The sequence below is a fragment of the Brienomyrus brachyistius genome, unplaced genomic scaffold (assembly GCF_023856365.1).
Source record: "Brienomyrus brachyistius isolate T26 unplaced genomic scaffold, BBRACH_0.4 scaffold44, whole genome shotgun sequence".
Lineage (NCBI taxonomy): Eukaryota > Metazoa > Chordata > Actinopteri > Osteoglossiformes > Mormyridae > Brienomyrus > Brienomyrus brachyistius.
This window is the reverse complement of record NW_026042319.1, coordinates 112,501-125,000: the sequence shown is the minus strand read 5'-3', so window position 1 is coordinate 125,000 and position 12,500 is coordinate 112,501. Positions and strand designations below refer to the sequence as shown.

General features: G+C 48.0%; 1 protein-coding gene across 1 annotated transcript in view; it reads right to left on the bottom strand.

Annotated features, from left to right (window-relative positions):
* Window positions 1-1,459: 1,459 nt before the first annotated feature.
* LOC125722953 (rho guanine nucleotide exchange factor 7-like) overlaps window positions 1,460-12,500 on the bottom strand; it is a 28,209-nt gene continuing 17,168 nt past the window's right edge. Inside the window, 17 exon segments of the mRNA XM_048999258.1 lie at window positions 1,460-2,825; window positions 2,953-3,007; window positions 3,382-3,481; window positions 5,822-5,826; window positions 6,557-6,731; window positions 8,433-8,522; window positions 9,225-9,264; window positions 9,266-9,301; window positions 9,303-9,320; window positions 9,726-9,922; window positions 9,925-9,946; window positions 10,146-10,190; window positions 10,193-10,288; window positions 10,819-10,896; window positions 10,986-11,072; window positions 11,218-11,364; window positions 12,245-12,304. Coding sequence (XP_048855215.1) covers window positions 2,706-2,825; window positions 2,953-3,007; window positions 3,382-3,481; window positions 5,822-5,826; window positions 6,557-6,731; window positions 8,433-8,522; window positions 9,225-9,264; window positions 9,266-9,301; window positions 9,303-9,320; window positions 9,726-9,922; window positions 9,925-9,946; window positions 10,146-10,190; window positions 10,193-10,288; window positions 10,819-10,896; window positions 10,986-11,072; window positions 11,218-11,364; window positions 12,245-12,304 — 1,371 coding nt within the window. The 3' untranslated portion in view covers window positions 1,460-2,705.

Genomic DNA, 12,500 nt, shown 5'->3' with positions numbered 1-12,500 from the left:
CCCCAGCAGTGCACCTCACACCTGCACTTAATGTTTCCTATTCCTTTTGAAGGTCACTTCATGTCATCCTACGATTCATGAGAAATTCTTGGACAAGTTAACAGTCATCTCTCTTCCGCCCTTTACCTGGCAGGTTTCGGGTCATTCCCAGTGTCTCCTGTTTCACCATATTCATGTGTACTGCTGTCTTAGAAACTGTGAACCTGGAAGCAACATACTGCTTAGTGTAGCCTTCTGCCAGCAGAACCATGATTAAACTAGGATTTAAAAATGCAGATTTGTTTAAAAATATAGGGATCTCTTATTTTTTTCCCCATGGCTGCATATATAAAAAATAGGTATAAAACTGTTCTCTGGACAGATGGTGGCGCCAGAATCACCCAGGAGAATGTCATGACCATCCACAGGACATGAGACTACAGGATGTTCTACCAGCGATGGATCCGGCGTTCTTGGGGGTCGACGAGGCCCCAAGTTTCTCATTCGGGTTCATTATGTCTCTTGATGGAGTGAAGGCGAATACTGGGCAGCATCAAGCATATTATTTAAAGGAAGCAATCAACCTCAAAAAATCTGACACGAAACTAAAAATAAATAAGTAAACATAATTAGAGCAGGTTCTCCTAGTGTCATGTCTTCCACTGAACCGGGCAGCATGTGAAAACAGCGCCCCCTCAAGGCATGAGGCTTCCTGGATTTGGACCCAACCTGCCTCCATCCCTTTTCCATGGCACACGTTATTTATTGCCAGGACGTCCACTCAGCCACAATGGGGTGGGGGGGGGGGGGAGGTGGACACAATGGAGGACTTAAACAACATGGGATTTTGGGTCATCTCGCGCCAAGCCTACTCTGGGCACGGATGCAAAGAATCTCCGTTACGGTAATTCGCACAAAAGACCGTTTGTCGCGCTGTAATTTGGTATAGAACATTCCGGAATGTGGGTCACTGGAAACACCGGACACCTTTCGGATCCACAGTAGACCCTTTGAGGAGTCACCTGACAGAAAAATTTACATTAGAAAAATCACCGGAACACAAGAGTAACCAATAACTGATTTTAGTTTACCGATTACAGATAAAAGATAGAAGAGTACATCTGCAGTGCTAGAAGAGGGGTGTACAGGCAGGGAAGGTGAGGTGAACCTTGGGCTTTTGGTTTCTCCCAGTCTGATTTTCTTTGAGGCCTGTTTGGACCAAGAGAAGATGGACCCCAAAACAGACAAAATTTAAGACGTGTAGAAATCGTGCTTCTTTGCCAATCTCACCTGAGTGTTAAGCTTCCCTGCTCTTAAATCTTCCAATATTCCCTATAATGTCTAACAAAAAAAGGTGAAACAAAAGACAATAGCAAGCTTTGTTGCAAGGCTGTTAAAATTTCAGGCAGCTATCTGGCCACCTTGATATTTCTAACCAGAACGAGGACCCCAATTTGGATCCAGAATCACACTGAGGCAGTTTCGAATGTGAGTGGCTTTATTAGTAGAGTGTAAACTCTGCTCTCTGGGCGCAGAAGACCCCAAAACAAAAGATACGAAAAAGAATTAGACATTTGTGTCCATCACTGTTCAACTTCATACATAATTGAGAGACATTATTATACAGATTAGGGTTAGATGAGTCAAATGGAAAATCCACACTATCACAGCCGGTATTTCTGTAGACAGACGACTTTTAAATACATAACTTAAGGAAAGTAAAAAAAAAAAACTAGTTTTTTTTTCTCATGTTGCATCTTCTGCGATGCACTCTGCACATGAGTGCTTCTCAAACCGGTCCTCGGGAACTCGCAGACAGTCCACGTTTTTGCAGAAATAGGAGGGAGTTGGGACAGGACAAAAACGTGGCCCATTTTGGGGGTCCCCAAGGACCGAGCTGAAGAACACCGCATGTAAATGGAGTTTGAAGGTTTCTGTAAGAAGCCCCCCCAAGCTGAAATTAACAAGCCAAGTCATTTGTATTAAAACAGAAACCATGTCATTTTTATTTTACATTAAAAGGTCAAAGTTTCTCTATGACTACTGATCAACTCAAAACAGTGAAGGGAAATTTCAAAAGGATACGTCATCCCACACTCAGAGATTTTTTTTTAAAAATGAGGTAATTATTAAAAAAGGAAAAAAAAAAAAACTTCTGAAAAAAACAAATATTCCAGGAATGACCCTTCCAGCTTTATTTCAGGTTCAATGAAGAGAATTACGAAGTTTCCCCAAGCTTCTGAAAGACTCAAGTTCAGCTGACCAGGCATCTGAGATGCCTGGAGACCAGGAGAGTCGTCAGCTTCATGCCGGATGAAGGTGATAATCTCTCTCTCGCTCTCGCACGCTCACTCACAGTCATCCTCCTTCCTTGGGAATGAACCACGGCGAAAAAAATGTACTGAGGACCACACTACCGAACGTCGTGAAGGAAACAACATCTGGAGGATGAAATGACACGATGGCCAGGCTGCAGGCGACACACTGGGAGCCCACACCTGAGCCTCGGCTCTTACACGACTCCCCAGCTGTGGTATCATCACTTGACCGTGGTTCTTCTCAGAGCCGTCAGCCAGTGAAACCAGTTCAGTCCACATCTCATTGGGTTAGCAGGTCAGAGTGACCTGAATGGGCCTCAGCCCGCATCTGCTAAAAATGGTCCCCCTCCCTCTTGTGTGGTTTAAGAAAACCACCCCAAACAAACCCAAAAGCCGACCTAGACAGTTTTACAAATTGGTCTCATCCCAAGGGTCATTCATGTTCTTCAGCACTTTCCTCACAATCTTTTCGAGTTCCTTGCGAGCTCTCTGCTCCTCATCCAGTGTCCTTTTCATCTTCTTGTTATCCTGTTCAGAGCAGAGCAGGGAAAAACCTGAACACAAGCCTGTTGTTCTGGAGTCCTCCCCCCAAGCGGTCCGAACCCAGCGCTGGACCCCGGTCTTTCACCCAGACGTCTCAAAATAGCAGACCTACCTGCTTCAGTTCCTGAACTTCATCTTTCAATGCATAGACTGTGTCCACCAGGCTCCTAAGATATGAAAAGAATTTGGAGGAAAGTGAAAGAACCAAAGGAACCAAAATGTTTATATCGTAAACCCAACCAACACTATAAGGTAAGATAAAGACATCAAATAGGTCACATTCATATAATACAAAAGAGCCCGAAAGACTTCATCTTCCATTAGTGTCTGCAGCACTAACCTAAAAGATGACCCCTGGATTCCTCCTATGAAACCAGTTAAAAGTTCCAAAATAAATGACAGGATGTGATGTAACAGGATGTGATGTAACAGGATGAGGTCGGGAGAGCCAGAGCTCAGACTCATGGTAAGGTTTCAGTCTGAAGCCAGGTGCTCCGACACTAAGGCATACACCTGGTGGACAGATAGGGGGCAGTCTTACTTCTCCTCCATCACCGCCTGACCGTTACTCTTGATCTCCTCCACAATCACTTTCTCCTCTTCTGGAAAGAGCATGTGCAGCCCGGACTCCTTCCTATTCCCTGTTTTGAAACAAAAGCCGCAGTTTGGTTTAAAGCTATCAGAGACGGATTGATTATACTGACTGATGTGACTGTTTGGTTCACTGACTAAATGATTTAAAGGGGCGTCACCCAACAGGAGTGAGAGTGGATGATGACAGGTTGATGTAGGTCCTTGTAGCTGACTGGGGACCAAGTGGGTAGAATCATAAGTTAGATAAACTGAAAAAAATGAGGGTCATTGAGGGTTCGGCTGCCTGAATAAGAGTAAGTGGACCATCTGAATAAAAATGTTACTGGACAGATAAAAGGTATGCTTTTGGTACTGAAACTGTCTGACGTGACACGGCTATCACGCTTTTACTATTAGAAATGGAGATTTTAAGTAAATGCAGGTCTATGTTCTATTTAATGAGTAAATGTCCAATGAAATCAGCTAAAATGTGAGCATATTACGTTGTGGATATTTAAATGCAACCTCATATGATACAAAAATGAAAAGATTACAGAGAATACAGGATTTGAATGCAGATAAAGCCCAAAGAAGCAAAATGCAGTATTAAATCTGCAGAATGAAACCAACACACAAGCAATGAGAGAAGTACAGAAATACATTAAATTCATACATTGCATCCTGTCGATTTGCAAATAACAAATAATGAAATGCCAAATCATTAAAATACCACGTTCTAACAAATGAAAAAAATTTATTTAAAATTTTATAATACAATGGGTAATGTAATACATGTCTATATGTCTATATCAAACATTCAACATTATCATTCAACATCATAGGCAGATTGAACAATACACACATTTCACAATAAATATCCACAATTGAAATTTATATTTACACACAACAAATGTAAAAAAGGCAGCTACCAGGCTGAGACACTTGTTTTTAAACCAGAGAATACATTTCAGTCACAAAAAAATATTGCACAATAATAAGACCATGTTGCTCTCATCCATGATGCTTAACACTTTACGGTTCATCAGGGAACTGTCCTCGGCCCCAGCACTGTCAGAGAAACCTTGGGGGGGGGGGGGGGGGAAAGTCCAGCCTACACCTTCTCCCGCCTTCCAGATGGTCTGCTGGGTAACTGGGTAAATCAGCAGCACCGTGGGGCTCCCCAGAGCAACGGACACGTCCACACACTAACCTCAAAGCATCCCGCATCACCGGCGGGAAGCCGAACTGCCTGGAAACACGGAGCAGCCGGCTGGCAGTAAGAAGGCTGAACTGTGGGTGGAAATAACAGGGGGCAGGACCATATGTTCCTGGCTTGCAGGTAAGTAGAAAACCTGGCAGCACAATCAACCAAGCCCTACATGAACAGAGTGCAAGAGAGCAGCACAAATGACTTTGGTTCCACAACATTTGGTGGGCATCCAATCATCGCCCGCTTAAGCTCCCTCGGCAGTATTCCTCTGGCCTCGCAAGATCAACTATGAAATGCGATTCTCTTCCATCCCAAACAGAGCAGAGACAGACACAGTGGGTCATGTGACCAAAGACGTTAAAATTGCTCTAATTGTTTTGTGAAACTAACAGAACCACAACCACATCCCCCCCCCACCCCTGACTGTTAACAGCCCAGTCTCTCAATGGCTACAGTATGTTTATAGCCCTCTACTCAACTCAAAAGGAAGACTGTATATTTGATCGTTTACAATTCACACAAAAATCACTGAAATTCCTAAGCTTGTGCAAAAAAAAAACACATCAAAATTAAGCAGCATCGATTCACAATAAATAAATGCTAATATCGAATGGATATTAAATGAAAACAAAGCAGAAATATGTACAATAGCCTGAAAAATTAAGCCGGAAATGGCCACGTGACAACACAGGCCTGAGATACAAGCTGCCTGTGAAGATAAAGCAGGGAATAGATGTTCAGTAAATGGCCTGACATATGCGCAGCGTTACAATCGAGCGGAGATGCCATGGCTCACTCTGTAAAAGTTCTTGACGCTTTTCCTGAAATCTATCATTGGCAGAGATCGTGTCACAAAACCATCAGAGTCAGACCCTTTATAAACACCCAGCTACCATTGAAACATTTCAGACTTTTCTTTGATCTGGTTCTCCCAGCTTTATAGAAACCATTTTTACATCTTTTCCAGAACGAGGCAGATATGCCCGAGCGTAACGCATCAGAAGGGTCCTACACATAATCATTGATTTCCCCGTCTGTAAAAATATTTCTGACTCTTGCTGTAACAAAGCTTCTCTTGAAAACTGGAGGGCACAGACAGCCCCTTCCCCCGAGTGCGTGTCTATCCTCTCCTCCAAATCACCCCGACGTTTGAGGATTAATGCTTTTGGCACAAGTAACAGTTGAGTTCCCCGCTAACTGGAGCTGACAGCCAACAAGTTACAAACACATTTACACGGGACTTTGCAGTCTGTCTGCCTCAGACGGCAGATTTTTTCTGTCTCCCAAAATTCCGTTTTATGACAACAGCTAATTTTTTTGCTAAAATGTAACCGTCACTTTAAGGAATTTAGGTAAAAAGAAACAGAAAAACTAAAGCACACACAGACACAGACACAATAGTCACAAATATACATCCAAAGCCAATGGCAAAGTAAAATGTCTAAATCAGCCCTGCGCTCGACTGACCTTAACTTTGAGTTACCAGAACGACGTCATGGCAATCTCTGGAATGTATGCAAGTGTAATTAACGTCTGTTGGCATGATATGCGGGGGGGGGGGGGGGTGGGACAGCCATGCCTCTGCATCACACACTGGCGTATGAAGCTCAGACACCAAGGGACACATTTAACAGACCTTCCTGCAAGCTAAGCCGTGTCTGAATATCAGACATTCCTGCTCCGCTTCTCCAGACATGCCACCCTGTCTGTACACCAAGGGCACTGCAGAGTAATAAAATATACGAGTACTAGACAAAGGGACTGCAAACAGGAGGGTGTCAACGTGGGGAGGGGCCAGTTGAAAACAGGTTAAAAACACCAGTTCATAAATAAAATAAATATAAAATACCTTATGTACAAATGAAAGGAAAGGTAAAGGAGGGCAGGGTTTCAGTTCTGGTGGGAGATATAGGAGCAGCAGCTCTTTCGAGACGAGGCACCAATCCTGTAACTGTGGGCTGCCCATATACTGTCATAGTCGGAGTCTTCGGAGAGGTCAGAGGTCACGTCAGCCCGGGAAAGGCTGCTACGGCAGCCCAGAGAGTCCATACTAGACTGGTCGCAGTCCGCCAGAACGTGATTGTGCATCAGATCAGTACCCTGCCATGCTGTTTGGAGGAGGTTGGGGGAGGGAATAAGGGGGGGGGGCAAACCATAAAAATGGAGAATTGGGGTGTTGGGTGTCGGGTGGCAGGGCATGGCGTATGGACGAGGATGCATATGACAATATAAAAATAAAAAATACAACAAAAAAAAAAAATGATATACATGAAGCGCAAAGGTATTAAAAATTAAGACATGGATGTGTAGAACCCAGACAAAAAATAAATAAATAAAAAGAATAAATAGAACGAAGCAAAGGAGAGGAGGGGGGAAAAGAAGGAGAGAAAAATATAGTTAAAAAAGGGGGTCAATAACAACAGGAATTTATACAGCAACAGACCGCAGACTGAGCAGGAGAGCCTGTGCAGCTTGGGCTGGGGGCGTAGTGCAGGGCCTTGGGGCGGGCCTTAGGGCGGAGCCCCCTGGCCCGGCCAATGTGTGAGGCTGAGCTGCACACAGATGGGCTGAGTGCAGGGCCTTGGGGCGGGCCTTAGGGCGGAGCCCCATGGCCCAGCCAATGTGTGAGGATGAGCTGCACACAGATGGGCTGATTGCAGGGCCTTGGGGGCGGGCCTTAGGCGGAGACCCCTGGCCCAGCCAATGTGTGAGGATGAGCTGCACACAGATGGGCTGAGTGCAGGGCCTTGGGGCGGGCCTTAGGGCGGAGACCCCTGGCCCAGCCAATGTGTGAGGATGAGCTGCACACAGATGGGCTGAGTGCAGGGCCTTGAGGCGGGCCTTAGGGCGGAGCCCCCTGGCCCAGCCAATGTGTGAGGCTGAGCTGCACACAGATGGGCTGATTGCAGGACCTTGGGGCGGGCCTTAGGGCGAGCCCCCTGGCCCAGCCAATGTGTGAAGCTGAGCTGCACCACACATGGGCTGAGTGCAGGGCCTTGGGGCGGGCCTTAGGGCGGAGCCCCCTGGCCCAGCCAATGTGTGAAGCTGAGCTGCACACACATGGGCTGAGTGCAGGGCCTTAGGGCGGAGCCCCCTGGCCCAGCCAATGTGTGAGGCTAAGCTGCACACAGATGGGCTGATTGCAGGGCCTTGGGGCGGGCCTTAGGGCGGAGCCCCCTGGCCCAGCCAATGTGTGAAGCTGAGCTGCACACACATGGGCTGAGTGCAGGGCCTTGGGGCGGGCCTTAGGGCGGAGCCCCCCTGGCCCAGCCAATGTGTGAGGCTGAGCTGCACACAGACAGGGGGGATTTCATTCCCGATGTTAGTACAGAAACAGCAGGACAGGAGAGGAGGAGAAGAGAGGTGAAGAAGTGCCATCTTAAGGAGGATGGGGTGACAGGCAGGTTCAGGCTTCCCCTCTCCAGGAAAGCAGGTTTTTACCCAGCTGAGATAACAAAGCTTTCCATTTTGAACCATTTTTTTGTAAAAACATCTTTCATAAAAAATATAACTCAATGCTACCCATCAGTTATTACTGGACTTACTGGGAAATGCTTTCCTCCGATAAACGTGGCAGTAATTATAAAACTCACATAGATAAATGATAACAGGCTTTAAGGCAGCCTTCTTGAATGAAACACCACCAGCCCAAGCATCTTCTGTAAGCCGCCTCGGTTCATTTAACGTTCACGGGTCGGAACGTCGACCCGGTTGAGCGCCTGCAGCACCTCCAGGCTCCGGAGCTCATGCTCTGCGCGACACGGCGACTCCGCCTGTGCGGAAATCACCGGGCGCGTCGCCTCACTTACTTGAGTTGAGCGTCAGCCGGGTCTTGGCGCTGGTGCAGTACGCCTCGATGACTTTCAGGATCTGTGCATCCTCCTCCAAAGCGGCTGTACCTGGGGGAGGGGAAGCATCAGCGACCCGTAACAAGGCCCAATGTAAATGTAACTCATTCCCGTAACAAGGCCCAGTGTAAATGTAACTCATTCCCGTAACAAGGCCCAGTGTAAATGTAACTCATTCCCGTAACAAGGCCCAGTGTAAATGTAACTCATTCCCGTAACAAGGCCCAGTGTAAATGTAACTCATTCCCGTAACAAGGCCCAGTGTAAATGTAACTCATTCTTTTTTGATTCATTTCTGCACCTTAAAAGGTACCGTTACCTACAGCTAAAGGTACAACTGGCAGACCCTGGAGGGTTCAGCCCTTGTGATAAATAATTGTACCCTCAAAGGTACTTTTTTCCTGGCAGAATAGGAACCGACTGAAAGCCGTACAGCTAATTTGTGTGGCTTACCTTATCCAGCCTGAATATACAGTGCACAGTATGTACTAAGAATGGTCAGAATATGTTGCCGGTATCATTACTGGTCATCTAATGCAATATACTGGGTGATGTTTCCATGAATGATTTCTTTCAAGGAGGGAACAGGGAACATTCACAAAGTATTAAAGCTAACAGTATTTTAAAACGGTAAAGTACGTAACATTTGTTTTGTGATTCTTGGTTCGTTGTAGCTTCGTTTTATTTCAGTTTGAGAATGTTCTGTTGTAGTTGCAGCTTTTGTTAAGGATGGTAACAAAACGTTACACTCACTCTTTCTCTGTGCAAACTCCTCATCGGACGGCTTCCTCTCCCGGCTTCCGCTTGGGAAGCAGCTTCTTCATGGTTTTTAGGGCTTTTGCTGAGGTCCTGGGAGGAAGGAAGCTCGCTTTAATAACAGTCAGTCTGTTTCTACATCAGACATGCGTTGCTTTTGGTATGTGCCCAGCTCCGGACCTCCCCACACTGCCCCGCCCACCGCAGCACAGCTCAGCCCCATGAGCCCCACCCACCACAGCAGCTCAGCCCCCACAGGCCCCGCCCACCACAGCAGCTCAGCCCCCACAGGCCCCCGCCCACCACAGCAGCTCAGCCCCCACAGGCCCCACCCACCACAGCAGCTCGGCCCCACAGGCCCCACCCACCACAGCAGCTCGGCCCCACAGGCCCCGCCCACCGCAGTAGCTCAGCCCCACGAGCCCTGCCCCACGAGCCCCGCCCACCGCAGCAGCTCAGCCCCACAGGCCCCGCCCAATCTGCAAAGCATTCACGTACCTCCTTGTATGACAGTGCCGCGGAGGGCCTCAAGGGGGGCGCGGGCCGCAGGCAGCTCAGGCTCCAGGGTTTGGGGGTCTTGGGGGGCTCCAGGGGACCCCACATGGGGTTGCTGTGAGGCGGACCGTGTGAGGAGTGGGGGAGGGTATGGTAGGCAGGGGCCACCGTAGCGCTGCGACTCTCAGAAAGCCTGGAGGGGGTGCCGGGGGTGCGGAGGGCAGCTATGGGGGACCCAAAAAGGTGGAGCCATGATGTCACTTGCACCTTTCAGATGGTTATTCACACAATATACAACCGGTATTTCACTACAGCTTAGGTTAAGGACTTGAATCTGCACCCCAAAGGACAGAATTTCAACCCTAAACTACTGAGTCAGTGGTTATAAAACTGGCTTTCAGAGAGATGAACTGGCTGACTAACCGTGTGGCAGGGAACCGGGGAGGGCCTTGCGTTGGGCGTCGCCATGGGGAAATGAGCTTGGTTTGGCGCTGAAGGTGATCCAACCACTCCTGCCTGTCCTGCTGGCTGCTACAGGTCACCTGGATCCTGTCGATCATGCCCCCCTGCAGGCCGGCCATGGGATGACAAGCTCAGACTGAGAAAAACACAGACCCTAACAGGTTCTAGAGCTTGGCAAGCTGAAGGGGGCAGCCTGCAAAATCTTACAAGGTTTCAAATCACAAAGGCTTCAGAAAAAACATCAAATTTAACCTCTACTAATTATATGCATATTTTAATAAAAAAACACACACACAAAAACAAGACCCTTATACTTCATTAGTTGAATAAAGAAAAAAATTAAATCTCAGTGAAAAAAACAATATATGGATAATCTGCTAAATTACTGATCAACGCAATTTAAAAATGCGTTGTGGACTGGAAACAGTAAAATATCTAGGAGCAGCGGACAGGAACAGCATCTTATAAGAGCTCCAGTGTACAGCTCTTCAAACATTCATGTGTATCCTAACCCTTCCCCAACAAAGGCGACAAAAGCTGATTAGCAGCTGTCCAGACATCCGCACTGGGTTACTTGTCTGATATCAACGATTTTGATAATACCGTCATATCATGATGCAACGGAGCACGTACCAGATATTTCAAAGGCGTTTTTGTGAGTTTCGCTGTCATCCAGCTTGGAGACGGTCATGCCAGTCAAGGGCAGCTTACCCTGAATAAAGAGAAGGCATCAGGATCTCATCTATAGCGAGGAATCGTAGAAGCATGGGGTGGCGGAGCGGGGGGGGTAGGGGCACACACCTGGTAGATGAAACCGCTCATCCTGGGGCTGGCAGATAGCATGAGGAGCACATGGGGGAAAAGCAGCAGGTAACGCTCACTTTTCTCCTGCAAAACAGCGGCAGCAGCTGTCAGAATTAGGGGAACAATCAGGGAGACTGAGAGAATAACTTCAGGAACCGCGTCATTGGGCATAGGTGCTGCCACAAGGCCTGCTCTGCAAGGCCCCACCTCGCGCCCCGTAAAGCCTCACCTCACTGCCGTAGTTGTTGACCACAACCTGGGACATGTAGATGACCCCTCCCAGGGTGCGGATGTCCTCGCCCTCCCAGCAGCGGATCGTCTCGTTCAGGATCTGCAGCTCCAGCTCCTTCCGTTTCCGCATCTCCTGGCAGTGAGCCTGTTGCCGTGGCAACACAGGTCCTCATTCAGACGGCCCCATCCGATTGGCCACTTGTTTATAAGCAAATATCCGCGGCCCTCTTCAGCACCTCTGCTCAGATGCTGAAGTGCGTCATCACCACTAGTGAAACTGAGATCTCATTGTCACTGCCTCCGACCCCAAATCTGCTACCCCAGAGCAGCCCCCCCAGCCCCCCCCCCCCCACCACAATCGTTTCTGCCTCTCCACTCCCTTCCCGCTTTCCTTAGCCGGGCAGCCAGTCAGCTAAGTGATCATCAGCCCTGTGTGCAATCTGAGGTACAAATCTCAAAGTGTGAGAGCACTGTAGTGCTGTGCACTGCGGCCAGAGTAGATGGGGCTGGGGGGGGGTGGTGCATTAGTGTCAGAGGCTAAATTAAACAGCAGAGCCCCTGAAAGGCTGCTCGAAGTATCGCTGAGATTAGCACAAAGCTTGCGGCGAGGGTGGGGTTTAAGCTTATAGGTCCTGCTGCTTAACAGGCCCAGAGCCCAACTGTTTTGGCAGGAACTACGAAGCGATAATGAGCCGTTCACACATAACGGGATCCTGCTACAGTGCTGGCCATGGGACACCTAAGCAGGTGCAGAGATCCAGGAACCCATTTCACTCAGGGTCATGGGGGAAGGGGATCAAGATAAGCGGCGCACGTCTGTCCAACTTTAAAATTATGCTCTTTTTTTGTTCCAGTTCAGACCCATAGCTATTACAGAGCAGTCTCACAAAACACAAAATCCAGCTCATCTGGAAATAACCACACTGGATGAGTGACTAGGAGTAATCGGTCATTACGTGCATTGACTGTGTGCGCCCAGCAGGGGGCACCATTGTGCCGAGTGAAGAATAGGAAAGTCAACTTACCGAGAGGCTTTTGAATGAGTTCATGCACTTCAGAATGTCTGGCCGGTCAGGGTGGTACTCCTACAGACCAGGAGACAAGGGGGCCATGCAAGCACTGAGATTCACACGCGTGTGCAAATAAACAGCAGGCAGTTCACACTCATGACATCATTAGACTCAGAGACTTTTATCTGGAATGACATACGTTTCATAAAAGCAGAGCAAGGACAGTCCCTGGAGGAAGGGGAGGTCAAGACATCACTCTGCGACCCTGGGA